Below are 13,516 nucleotides of genomic sequence, written 5' to 3'. Positions count from 1 at the left end.
TATACTTCACACCACTTTCTTTGATCTTTTTCATCCTAATTTTGGTTCATCTTTCATTCTATTTCGGATGTGGGTATTCTTAGATGCTATTAATGTTTCTTGCCCGAGACAGTCAAGGATTTAAGTGTGGGGGAGGTGTTTAGTATTTTTGGAAATTTTGGATGATACAAGTAAACTTGGAACTAGTACTCATGGCATAAAGTGTTATACTATGTGATGTTTGTTTTTTGTGGTTGAACTACATTGTTGAAAATGAGAATTGGTTTATTTCGAGCTAAGATCAGTGAAGACTTCATTTGATGTTGTTTGATCACTAAAAAAGAAAAAAAACAAAGAGAAGAGAAAAATTAGAAACAATGTGCCACTAGAGGGAAGATCATGAGTTGTTTCTAACCTCACCTTGGTTTCTTTGTTTTTAAAATTACTGAATTGAGTTGATATCAGAATGCATTGAATCATGTTTGCAATATAATGCATTGATAAGTTGTTTTGAGGGTTCTTCATTGATGAGAGATTATGAAGCGAAAATAAGAGATAGAATTTTGTATTAGTGGCCGGATTTTGGGCTTTTGAGATTTTGTTTATGGCCGGATTAAAGAGCAAATAGAATGTTAAAGAAATGTTCAGAAATGAGTTTGAAAAGGAGGATTCAAATTGTGGGAATTGGATTAGAAAGCCAAGTGGAAATCAAAAGATAGCCATATGTGCCAAAACAACAAACCATGTGCCAATTTTGAAATCTTGAAGCTTTTATGAATTGTTATGCTACAACTTATTGAAGATACATTGCTGTGCATTTGTTAAAGGGTTTTAAGAAGTGTTTATGTTGTGTAATTGATAAGGATAACAACTTGAAACTCATGTTATCATGGTGAAGTGCATAAGTGTGCCAAAAATTGAATATAAGTGATGGAATTGTGTGAGGGAGTTGTTTGGGTTTTCTTCACTAGTTTAATCATGGTATGTGAAGAGTTGGGAGTGAAGTATAGAGATGTATTTGTTACCTTCGAAATTGCATCAGAGAAACAAAAGAAAAACAAAACAAAACAGAAAAAGAGAAAAAAAAAGAAAAATAGAATAAAATGTAGTATCAAAAGCTCCAAAGAAGTGAAAGATTCTTATGAAATTTGATGCAATTTCGAACACTTATTTAACAGCAAGTTGGGAATATAATTAGAATTGTTGATGGCAGCAAGAAATTGGAAGAAACAGTGGAAGAAAAAAATAGAAACAGTAGGAAGAAAAGGAATTCCAGAAAAATAGAAAAATACAGAAATTCAGTTATTTTCCAGCTGAGTTTTAAGAATTGTTTGAGCTACTGATTTGCATTCGAATTGCAGGGAAATTGCAGTATGATGAGAATTAGTAATCAATCTACAATGTGGAAAAAGAATGGATGAAAAACAGTGAGAAAATGGAGAGAAAAAGGAAAGTATCATTTTGATTTTGAATGGTTTTTGGAATTGAATGTGCCATTGATACATTGAGATTATGGTTTACTGTGAAATGAATTTTGATTGCTGATGATTGGTTGCTATTTCTTAGCTCTTTTGAAACTTAAATGTGAAGAAATTGGGTTTGTTTTCGAAGGGAAACAAAAGATAGCAAATTTGGTGGATTTTGAGGTAAAGTGGAGAAGGAAAGTGGAGAATGTATCAAGGAGAGGAATTGCAAGAGTTTAGATCAGATTTGTTTCATGGAATTGAAGAACAAACAGAAACAAATATGATACAAAATAAAGGAAATAGAAAAGAGGGCAAGAAGTCATTGATTAGCATTTAATTGTATTCATATCTACCACTACCATTCATTTTCCTTCAAGCACTTTTCTTTAAAATTTTCTTCCTAAATTTTCTTTCATTTGTCTTAGTTCTTGATTTCTTTATTATCTTCAATAATCCTTAATAGGTGTGGATTTCAAATCAAGAATGCTAGTGGAGAGTAGAAAGCAAGCAAGCATATGGAAGTGCATGAAACTTAAGTTGCTTGAGTGAGCCCTACATTACTTGATCATGAATTAGAATTAGGGTGAGAGCCACTGATTTATCTATTGAAAATAACCTTGTGAGACTGAGTGTGGTGCATTTATCTTAATTAGTCATGAAGGATGAAACTTGCTAGGTGGTTAACCAAGTACAAGAGTTTAGTTCATGGACTTAAACTTTTGAGATTTTACAACTTTAGGTAATTCTCTTTCAATTGTTTCTAACTTATGATTGAGGATGATCTAGGGGGGGTACGATAGTAGGAGTTTTTCTTAGTTTTATTGTTTTGGCTTGAGCGGGACGCACAAGGTTAAGTGTGGGGGAATTTGATAAGCTAGGATTTTATGGTATTTTATTGATTCAATTTGGGTTTCTACATGAAAATAAAATGCTAAATGACATGAATTGATCGCAATTGTGATATGTTGAATATTTGGATGATTAATTCTAAATTCTGTGATTTAAGGGTTAATTTTACATTAATTGAGCTTGATTCTTTGTAGGGTCCAAATTGAACCATGATCGAGTCCAAATTGAGATCGAGTCAAGCCAAAATTTGTCAAATTGATGGTCCTAAAACGTCATGATCAAGATTAGGATTCGATTGGAGCTGAAATCGGGCCGATTGGAGCTTAATTGGATGAAATGGGTTGAACCAGGGCTGGACTCGGGCTGAACCAAGTAGCGGAAGCGGCTGTGAACAGTGTCCCAGTTATAACGAGAAGAAACACTGTAGCAGAAAATCATGGTTATTGTAGCAATTTACTGTAGCACCTTCGTCCCGCTTCGTTTTTCTTATTTTTCATCATTTTTCATCGCCAGAACCTCAGATCTTCCTCTTCCAACTTGATTTCTGGATCCTAGAGGATGATTACAAGTGAATTTTGGCAATAATCGCATAGCAGATTAGCTGGTGAGGGTTTCTTCAGCTGATTCTTCTCCGCCATGAATTCTGGTTTTTGAAATCCAAGCTAATCGGAGTGATCTTGAGTCATTCAGAGGGGTTCTTTGAATACTCTTGAAGGTTTCGGAGCTCAAATTGTAAGCGATCGGATCCTAGCTAGTGGATTTAAGATTTCTGGATTGGCTCTGTTCGGCGTTCACGGAGTGTTTCTGTTCTTCGTCGATTGGGTTTGATCCAGATTAAATCGAGCTGAGCTGAGTGTTATCTTTCTGGGATTTCTGATGAATCTTATCAGATCTTGTGTGACGGCAAGATTGGAGTTGATTTTGGAAGGGAAGATCCGAAGTTTTGTCTTTACTGTTTGTTCTGCATTTTTGAATTTCTGATTGCTCTATTCTTTCTGGAATCTTGATCAATCTGTTACAATTGATTCTTCTCGGTTAATGCTTGAGCTATTGTTAGTTGTTTTGATCTATTAGAATTCTTTAGCCTTAAGTTTTCAAACCAATTTGAATTTGATATCATTTCAATGAAATTTCAAATAGCACTGTTCCGTATCAGCTGTTTAAATGCTTTTGTATCAGATTGCTAGATCAATGAGCTTTATACATTGCTGTTAGTTAATTACATTTAGTTCTATAGATTAAATTGTTGTCTTGCATTTAGTTAATTGCATTGCTTAAGAGTAATCTCATGTTGAGTTTTGCATTCAAGTGAAATATTGAACTGTTAAGTGTTGCATTAGGATTCTTTAGCTTGTGCTTGTAATTTCCTATAATTTGAGGACTTTAATTCTTGCATTTCATAACTACGGAAGATAAATTTTGCATTGTTAGATAGTTTAATTTTATTGCTTATATTTCATATTGAATTTGCATATTTAGGTTAGATTAGTACTTAGGTTTTATTGCTTGGTTTCATGCATTTTTCATTAAAACATTGAATTTTCATTTTACATTTCGTTGCAAAACACCAAAACCCCCATTTTATATAAAAACTCAAAAAGAACGACAATTAGCTAGATTCATATAACTCTCTACTAGTCCTTGGAAAAATACGACTCATGCCCCCTGTATTACATTTGTTTGTGAGCTAAGGGTTTTCGATTATAAATTCTAATTTGAAGGCTCATTCGTGACACTAGTGTGGGCTGTATCACACCCAGGATTTTGATAGAAATCTGAAGTTAGATCCACGGGTTAAAGTTAGGTTGTTTTGTTTGTCTTCATGCTTGTCTTGTAGGAACCATGATGCAGGGGTAACACATGAGGAGTCAAACTTCAACAAATCATAACTTTTGACTCGGGAATCAGAACGAGGCACGATCAGATGCGTTTCGAAGCTCTTTTAGAGGCCTTTACACTAGAGTCAAAAGTGACTCAAGTGGACTTGAGATTGGAGTGACTTGAGTGTCTCAAGTGGACTTGAGATTAGAGTCGACTTAAGTGACTGAAATCTGACCCAGATGTACGGAGAAAGTGGATCGGTCTTACGTGGAGTTGACTTGAGATCTGCTAGAATCGACTTGAGCATGCTATAAAAGAAAAGGTAACGTGCACATCCAGCATATCAAGATACAAGCAATCCTCCTCTCTTAGTGATGATTCAGAATGCAAATGAGGCCAAGCTAGTTCAATTAGAACCACTAGAAGCTTCAGAAGAAGACCTATTGGTGGTAAGCTTATCACAATACAGAAGACATATATCAACCTTTGCCTTCTTTGAGTACATGTACTAATGTACCTACAATCAGGTGCACTCAGAAACGTATTTGAGCAGTCTAAAAAGTAGTTTGACTGTTGCCACTATTACTGAGGTAAATTTTTTTCATTTGTTAAGAATTATTGTCCTAGGCAATGATAATTTCAACCATCTTTAAATGCCAGTGCCAATTTATACTCCAAACTCTCTTTGTGCTATGAACCTCTTAATATTGTGTGTGAACTTATTCTATGCTTGCTGATAAGAATACAACCAATGAAGCTTCATAATCCTAGTTATCAAATTGTACATTTTTAGTTATTAGAGCTAAGAATGATATTCTTTTTCACTATTTACAAATGGAACATATCAGGAAAGCCGGTACCAAAAGAACTGCATCTATTTTGAATCTTCCTTGGAAATTGTTATGCAAGCCGTCTTCATGGTGAATTCAATTTTAGTAAATTAAATCAATTCAGCACTGCAACTAAATTCGTTTACAAGAAGGGTAGTGCCTTAATAGTGTGGAACTAAGCATTCCATGTAGAATATATTAGTGCTTTTCACAATTTGTACATAGCATATTAAATAATGAACTGTCTTGCTGGTCTGGTTGTTGTAAAAAATTGTTTCGTTCATGTAAAATTTCATTTACTATATTCAGTTTTGTCTAAACTGTGTTTTGAACAAGTCTAAGTTAGTTTGGTTTTTGAAAATATGTTAATAAGGACCATATATGACTCAACCCGAGTCTTTATAGTGGATATCATTCTCTCTTTCCACAGTATTTTTTTAAAAAGTTTTAGAGCAAATGTTTGTTTGTTATGCTTACAAAGTAAGTTAGCAGAGGTTAGAATTGACTCAACATTTAATGGTTTTAATAATTAATTTAATCCATCCCAGCTCGCCCCTGTTGCAATGCTGCCTAACTGCATCTTGCAGAAAAAAGTGCTTCACCCATTTCGCATGCAGGTTACTGTTACTGTACTTGGCCTGCTTTATTATCATATACAACGAAACATGCTCCAATTTTCATATACACAGGTGGGAGGTTCCATTGTAGCAGTGAAACTTGCTAAAGAGCGAGGTTGGGCTATCAATATTGGTGGTGGTTTCCATCATTGTTCAGCAGAAAAAGGAGGTGGCTTTTGTGCATATGCTGACATTTCTCTTTGCATTCACTTTGCCTTCGTTCGTTTGAATATTACTAGGTGGGAGGCTTGCTTGCAGATAGTTCGTCTGTGACTTTCTTGAGAAGTACATTTGCAACAGAGAGCTTAAAACAAAATAATGTTTTTGGTATTTCTTGTAAACATTGCAGAGTGATGATTATTGATCTTGACGCCCACCAAGGAAATGGCCATGAAATAGACTTCTCAAATGACAGTATGTGTCTCTTCCATTGAGCATATCTGCATATGTTCAAGTCATTGATTTGTCCTTTTATCACTTTCTTTTTTTTATCACTTGTAGGAAGGGTTTATATTTTGGACATGTACAATGCTGGTATTTATCCATTTGTGAGTATTTCTATTTACCTACTGCATTTTAGGTTTGTATATGTTACCAAGACACTACTAGTTGCAAATAATTATTTGATTAATTACTGGGTCAGTCTGAACGCTACAAATTTATTTTAACTATAATACTGTTGTATTCCTGTACCCGTATCCTAAAGTTTGACTCTTTTTTGACGACGAGTCTCTATGTTTCCCACTTTGAAAAAAAATCATTATGTTAGTTACTTGAATCCATCCATACCCATATGTGATACTCGTATCCAAATCTGAGTGACATAGGTGATGGTATCCAAATCGGAGTGACATAGGTGATGGTCGGATCACAACTAATAAAAACTAATTTTCCAATTTATATATTAGGCTCAGACCACAATGCAGACACACAGCTAGATGAGTACAAGTTGGGCTTGGTCGAGGTCGAGAGGGGAGCTTGTGTAGCTTGCCCAAGGTGATAGAAATTTGGTCAAAATGCCTTATGAGGCTATTGAGTTCAGCCAAGGTGAGTAGCACTTGAGTTGAGGTGGATGTGTCTTTGGGGCAATGGGATCAGTTCATTCTAGGTGAATTTGGTTTGCCATGGTGCTTTGGAGCTGTCATGGCTGAGATTTGCCGAAGGTGGGTGTGGCTTTATTAAGGTGAAGAATTTGGCTTGCTGAGGGAGGGGAGCCTTAAGTGTGCATTGCTCCAGTTTTTGCTCTTGCTCTTTTAGAAGTCGTTGAACTGACAACCTTAACAGATGCTGATGGTCGCTCTGCTCCATTTGTGCTCCAAGTGCACTTGAAAAGTAACCAAAATATTATTGGAAATACTATACCACTGCTTAGCCCATGAATATAAATGCTAGCCAATGTCCTTGCACACACCCCTACTTGGGCCTTGCAATTTCACTGTACATCGTTGTGCATTTACACGATTAACAAATATGGAACTTACATGTGGCAGCCACTAGTAACAACTAATTATAGCAGTGTTTTCTCCCACCATAAGTTTCCAACAAATTGCCATATTCTAGAAATCCCCTGCTAGAGGATTGAAATTCATTCTATGTTCACCTAAAATGCGCAACATGTTCTTTTCCACTAGCATGCTGAGACTAAAATCAACGTGGAGATAGTGACACCAGTTTGAACAGTTGAATCATGTTGGAGGCTTATGATGGGAGGGGTCATCGGCAAGAGTGAAAGTATTGGCAGGATGGGGCTGAACTGGCGTTGGGCGCTGAGCCGATGGGGGTGAGGAGGTAATAATTGAAGTAAATGATGGTGATTGATGAAGCTGATATCCCTGGTAGGGAAGGGAGGGAGAGGTAATAATTGGCGTAAATGATCAACAATGGTGATCGACGAAGAAGATATCCTAGGTATGCATAGCCAACTCTTCCTTCTTTGGACCACCTCACGCCAGCACAAGACACACCGACCAGTATTATGACTATCTTGTTTTGGCTTGGCACCAAGACTAGCATGGAACTAGACATGGAACCTTGCCTTAACTAATAATGCAAAATCTGATAACGCTCACGTCAAGCGCCCCTCATCATCGGTCCCACGGTTAGATGAAGAGAAGTAAATCAGATACCAAGCGGCTCCCTACCTTGCCTTATCTATATTTACTACCTATTAGTGGCGCCACATCCTCGTAGAAAACCCAGTAATTAACAGCTGGATTACTTTTATCTCTTTCTTCACTGTGCATAAGTTCCTACGTAATGCCTGTTATCTATTCCAATCATCACATTTTTTGTGTTAAAATGGGGCCTGGAGGCCATCTAATCTTAATACAACTGTTATAATATGTCTTGACTAGAAGCATATTGGTGCTTCTACATTTTTCTTATAGTTGTCTGGTTTCACTAACAGGACTTTGAGGCTAAGAGATACATTGACCATAAAGTTGAATTAGTCGTAAGTTTTGAATTTCTTTTTGTGTACTCTTCTGCCACTATAAGTTCTATTTATCACATTGCTAAGAAATGTTTTTCTTGTTGATGGTTTGATGTTTACAGAGTGGTACTAAAACAAAGGAATACCTGGATAAGCTAGATGAAGCTCTTGAGGTAAAACTTATCATGTTGCTTGATTTTAGTCACTTTTGAATAGTGTCATTTGATATCTGCAGTATTAGAGTAATGGTTAATCAAAATTGTATAATGCATGTTAGTTAATTGCATCATGTATGTCAGTATAATCTTCCTATTTCCATGTAGCTGGTCGGGATAATTATGTGACTCTTGTTTAATTGGTCCTGGACATAGTTGTGTATGAGCACTTTTGGATGCTTCCTTCTAATTAGTTGAGGTTCTCTATTTTAGCCATATAAATTTTCTTCCTAATTTCTTTTGCCATTTGCCATTGGTGTTTTTTCATTTATCACTTTCATAGATTGGGATATTGGTCTCTAAAATCCTGCACCATTTTAATCGTTAAGCATGCGTATACTACTAACCCCTTATCGACATCCCTAACTTGAGTTAATTTTTTCACTATCATTCCTTCTGAACTTCACATCTTCAACTCTCTCTCGCTCAAAAGCTAAATAAACTCTGAAAAGTTATCAAATATTTAAATGCGAAGGCTTATAGAAACATACTTGTGGATGGGGTAGAATTGGAATGATATTGATAAGTTCTAGGGGAATATGGAGAAGATTCTCGGATTCTTTAGAAATTCAAGGACAATTGACCAAGCCTAAAAGTTGTCAATCAAACTTCCTGAAATACATTTTGCAAACTCTAGGCACAAGGTATTGAAATTAATTCAAAAAATACTCAAATTTTCATTTGAGGTTTATTAGACATTGCATGTGCCTCAGGTTGCAAGAAACAACTTCAATCCTGAACTGGTGGTGTATAATGCTGGCACTGATGTCCTAGATGGTGATCCTTTGGGCAGATTGAAGGTAAGTTATGGTTTGATCCCCTTTTTTCAGATTCATACAAATATTGAACCTTAAAGATCATTGAAGTTAGAGAATACAGAGGGATCTAAAAAAACTCAAGGGTTACGATTGAGAAAAGAGAAGGGGACTAAATAATATATGGCCAGAAGTAAAAGGGCGTCGTCAGGCATTCGTGAGAAGTTATCTGAAACAGTGTCAGTTTTTGTGCCCGTCCAGGTTAGTCCCGACGGCGTGATGACTAGAGACGAGAAGGTTTTCAGGTTTGCTAGAGAAAGAAATATACCTCTTCTCATGCTCACTTCAGGTGAACTAGATACATTTTCTTCTACTTTTGGATCACCATTTATTGTAGCGCGGCAAATATAATGCAGTCTCCCTTGCTAACTGGGTGTTATTTCAGGTGGATACATGAAGTCAAGTGCCCGAGTAATTGCAGATTCAATCGAAAACCTTTCCAAGAAAAACTTGATAACTCTGGATCAACCTCTTGTTAAAAATTCTTGAGACCCAAACGAGTATGTGTAGAGTATGCAATCATCATCACATATGCATATATAAAGTGAAAACATTGTATCGCACCTATACAACTTTAAATCTCGGAATTTTAATTATATGATTTCTATACTCATAATCAATCTGGGATAAAGATTTAGTTATAGTTACTGTTCTATTTCTATGCTCAGTTAGTAGATGCAAATTCAGTTTCATATATGTTAGTTATTATCTTCTTTGATTTTTGAAAACGAAATATTAGTTGTTGTGTTTACTCATTCTGATACGAAATATTTGTGAGTTTGTGGATGTCTAAAATATGAATTTTAGGGTTTAATTTGTTGTAAGAGTGATCCTACTATGATTAAATCAATGAACCAACTACCAAAATATAAATAATAAGGATACCAACACATTTACCATATTATAAAAATAATTGTTATGGGGTTAAAAGGATACGGACGAGGTTAACCAAGTCCTAACAGGTGATCGGATCAATCGCACCCGAGGAGGCACGGGAGACCTCATGTAACCCCTCCTCACTCGCTCTTCTGAGGATGAACTGAAGTCCACCTAGGTTCAGTCGCGCCTCCTCCTCGTGCACCACCTAGGTTCAGTCGTGCCTCCTCCTCCTCGTGCACCATGCTGGGGGACGAACCGAAGTCCACTTCAGTTCGGTCACGCCCCCTCCTCCTCGTGCACCATGCTGGGGGACGAACCGAAGTCCACTTCGGTTCGGTCACACCCCCTCCTCCTCGTGCACCATGCTGGGGGACGAACCGAAGTCCACTTCGGTTCGGTCACGCCCCCTCCTCCTCGTGCACCATGCTGGGGGACGAACCGAAGTCCATTTCGGTTCGGTCGCGCCCCCTCCTCCTCGTGCACCATGCTGGGGGACGAACTGAAGTCCACTTCGGTTCTCGCGCCCCCTCCTCGTGCGCTATGCTAGGGGACGAACCAAAATCCACTTCGGTTCGGTCGTACCCCTTCTTCTCACCCGCTAGTTCCCAAGGACCACTCCTCCCATCAATTGTTATGATGATCCCACGTGTCCTCTCACTTATTTCATCACGACACGTGTCTGAGGGGACTGCTCCTTTCTTGCAAGTCAATGCTGCCACGGGCCCACTAAACGGGCCATACCTCGGACCATACCCTTAGACATTCTTTAGGACACACTCATAACGTTGATGGAGCCCTCCGGGTCATGTCAGGGACATGACATTTCAGAATCTCCTTCCTTAAGAGGGTTAGTGTTTCAGTGGAGAAAGGTACGTGCGCGCACACGAGCTCTCACAATTTTTCTCTTCTTCTTCCTTAGCAGTTCCTCATCTCCACTCACTAACTTAAGCATCGGAGTGGTCGCGCCGGGGAGGATCCCCGACCCTCCATCTCACGTGCTCTTTCTTGCAGGCTCACTATCCACCAGGGAGGCAGATCTTGGACGAGGCTCACTATCCACCAGGGAGGCAGATCTTGGACGAGGTGCTGTAGAGTGAGCTAGCCGTCTCGTCCGAAGGCGCATCTCAACAGGAACAATAATAAAAATATTTAAATCCATATTACAAAGGAATTTAAATCCACATTAAATCCATATCAATAATTAACACCATTATTGATAAAACACACAAAAAAATCAAAAAATGATTAGGCTCAATTAATTATATTCAAAATTTTCTAATATCCTCATATTTTTTATAAAAAACATAAATAAAACCATTTTCCAGCTGTCATTACGTTCTCATCTAATTTTTTTTTTTAAATGAAAGCTCTTTTCCAGCTGTCACAGAGCCACATTAGTTCACACTGACTTGACTTCCCTCTTCCTTAGTGTGACAACTGTCAATGTCACTGAGAGAACTCGAAGATCGAATAATTCAAACGCCCGGAACGATCGAACTCCTGCTTCGCAAATTTAATCAAATTTAAACCAATCATTATTACACAAAACCTTACAATATTTTTCCACAATCCAAAAACAGCAAAACAAATACGAGACAAACTACAATTGTTTGATTTCTGCTTAATTTTACATATCAGAATCCCCCCTTTTTTTTTGTCGTTGTTGTTCTTCGATTTCTTGCCCATTTCAATTCATTGCGGTGCAAATTGTCGCAGTATGAGAAGTGTGGAGAGTGAGAGAGGAGATTCGATTTTACGAGATGGTCAGCTTCCAGATCTTGAGGTGTAGCTTGACCTTGCAGGCGGCGTTCGAGGTGGAGGCCGTCGTCGGCGCGGCCTTCCTCGTCGGCACTGCCACGTTGACGCCGGAGCAGCGCACCCGGATCCCTAACCGCTTCGTCTTCAGGCTCCCGATCTTCACTCCCACCTTGGTGCGCACATTGATTTCTAGTGGAGGGTCGTCCTCTTCCTCAGATCCGACGCCGCCGTGGCGTCCAGCGTCTGGCCTGAGGTTAGCGTGGAGGAGAGGAGGGTCGTGTTCTTCGCGTCCTGGACGAAGGCGGGGAAGGAGCCGTCGCCGACGTCCACCCCATCGGAGAGGACGGAGACGGAAGCAGTGTCGTAAAGGTAGACGAGCTTGTGGTTAGGGTTGCGGGCGGTAACGTTGAGGCTAAGCCGGGAGGTGAGCTGCCCGGCGGCGGAGACATTGAACGTTGCGAGGCGGAGGCCGGAAACGTCAAAACAGGGCGGTGGGGGCGGTAGATGAGGTAGAATACGCCCGCGGCAACGGCGGCGAGGAAAACGAGGACGATGAGGATGAGCGTGAACCAGAGGCAACAGGAGCAGCAGCAGCCCCGACGGCGGCGCCGGGGAGGCGGAGCCTTGCGGGCCTGGGGGCGATAGGTTGGAAGCGTGGTGCCGTACGCCTGTCCCTTGGTCGGCGGGAACGACGGCGGCCCTCCGTTCGCGGCCTGAGGAGGAGGCGGGATGGGCTTCGTCGAAGGGTACACACGATCCTCCATTACCCTCTTCTTGGTGGCTCCGCCGCCGGCACGTCGAGCTCGCGGTTGGTGGTAGGGTTAGCGTTGCGGAGCGAGATTGAAGGAGAAAGGCGAGACCGCGAGGAGGAGGAAGAAGAAGAAGTAGAAGGGGGAGAAGGACGAGGCGGGACACCTCGTTTGGCATCAGCGTTCGATGGTTATCGAACGGCCAGGAATCCACCCTACGAAAGGACACGCTGCAGCGTGTTCGTGCGATCGCTGAGTTCCGTTGAGACGTCTACGTTGTGGAATTAAAATTATTGGACGAAGGCCGCGGCCAGCTGTTCACGACTTACGCCGCCGCGCCTTACGATTCGTGCGCGAACCGACCGCACGCATCTTGCAGCAATTCGGTGTTTGTATTGGCAAAAAAATGGGAAAACGTTTCTAATTATTAAAATCGTCAAAAAATAAAAATAAAATAAGTTCTATTATATCTTTTATATAAAAAATATATCCTTATTTTATACCAATACAATTTTATATCAAAAATACTTTTTTTTATCAATTTAATTAGTTAAAATTATTTAAATTTATTAAAATTATTTTAATGACAATTATTATAGTAATAATTAATTGATTACTATTAAGTGGTCGAAACAATATCATAGTAATCGCTAAATGTCTATTGTAATAGTTTTAATTGAATTTAAATAATATTAATTAAATTGCTAAAAAGTTATATAAAATTATTTCTCTGTATAATATATTTGAAGTTGAATTGATTTTTTAAAAATGTTGTAGCACCTACTATATTATACTATAACTATAACAACATTATAAATTGTAATAAGAATATTTTAAAAATTAAAAATACGTAGATTATTTTCTAACCTAAAAAATTATTCTTTTGAAGATTGTAGTAGTTAGAGGCGTTCATTTAATTTTTGCCCATATTATTGTTGGCTGTATTTGATCTGTAGAGTTTTAAATATAAGATAGAGTTGGCATGGTGGGCATCACTTTTTTTAACACAATTATCCTCCGCTATAGAGTTGCATATGCTTATTAATTGTATAATTGTATATCGTATCGTTGGACTAGCTGCTCCATCAATTAATAATCTTATTGCAT

At 38.7% G+C, this 13,516-nt stretch overlaps 1 protein-coding gene and 1 pseudogene across 1 annotated transcript; one reads left to right on the top strand and one right to left on the bottom strand.

Annotated features, from left to right (window-relative positions):
- Positions 1-4,489: 4,489 nt before the first annotated feature.
- On the top strand, positions 4,490-9,633 carry LOC141816660 (histone deacetylase 2-like). Its single transcript, XM_074704401.1, has 11 exons — positions 4,490-4,564; positions 4,643-4,705; positions 5,494-5,562; positions 5,635-5,801; positions 5,912-5,976; positions 6,064-6,110; positions 7,970-8,014; positions 8,116-8,166; positions 8,922-9,008; positions 9,225-9,312; positions 9,409-9,633. The coding sequence occupies exons 1-11, from the start codon at positions 4,490-4,492 to the stop codon at positions 9,510-9,512; spliced, it is 861 nt and encodes a 286-aa protein (XP_074560502.1). The 3' UTR covers positions 9,513-9,633.
- Positions 9,634-11,406: 1,773 nt separating this feature from the next.
- Positions 11,407-12,500, bottom strand: LOC141816659 (NDR1/HIN1-like protein 13; annotated as a pseudogene).
- Positions 12,501-13,516: the final 1,016 nt, after the last annotated feature.

The sequence above is a fragment of the Curcuma longa genome, unplaced genomic scaffold (genome assembly GCF_044706935.1).
Source record: "Curcuma longa cultivar G26 ecotype Majalengka, Jawa Barat unplaced genomic scaffold, ITB_CL_G26_1.1 contig_17659, whole genome shotgun sequence".
NCBI lineage: Eukaryota > Viridiplantae > Streptophyta > Magnoliopsida > Zingiberales > Zingiberaceae > Curcuma > Curcuma longa.
The sequence above is the reverse complement of the archived record's forward strand: the minus strand, read 5'-3'. Positions and strand labels throughout refer to the sequence as shown.

Bases quoted from the DNA above. Each gene is read 5' to 3' on its own strand.
- LOC141816660 (XM_074704401.1), top strand. From the start codon at position 4,490: ATGATTCAGAATGCAAATGAGGCCAAGCTAGTTCAATTAGAACCACTA. The intron at 5,563-5,634 runs GTTACTGTTACT...TCATATACACAG, and splicing joins TTCACCCATTTCGCATGCAG to GTGGGAGGTTCCATTGTAGC. The intron at 9,009-9,224 runs GTAAGTTATGGT...GTGCCCGTCCAG, and splicing joins ATCCTTTGGGCAGATTGAAG to GTTAGTCCCGACGGCGTGAT.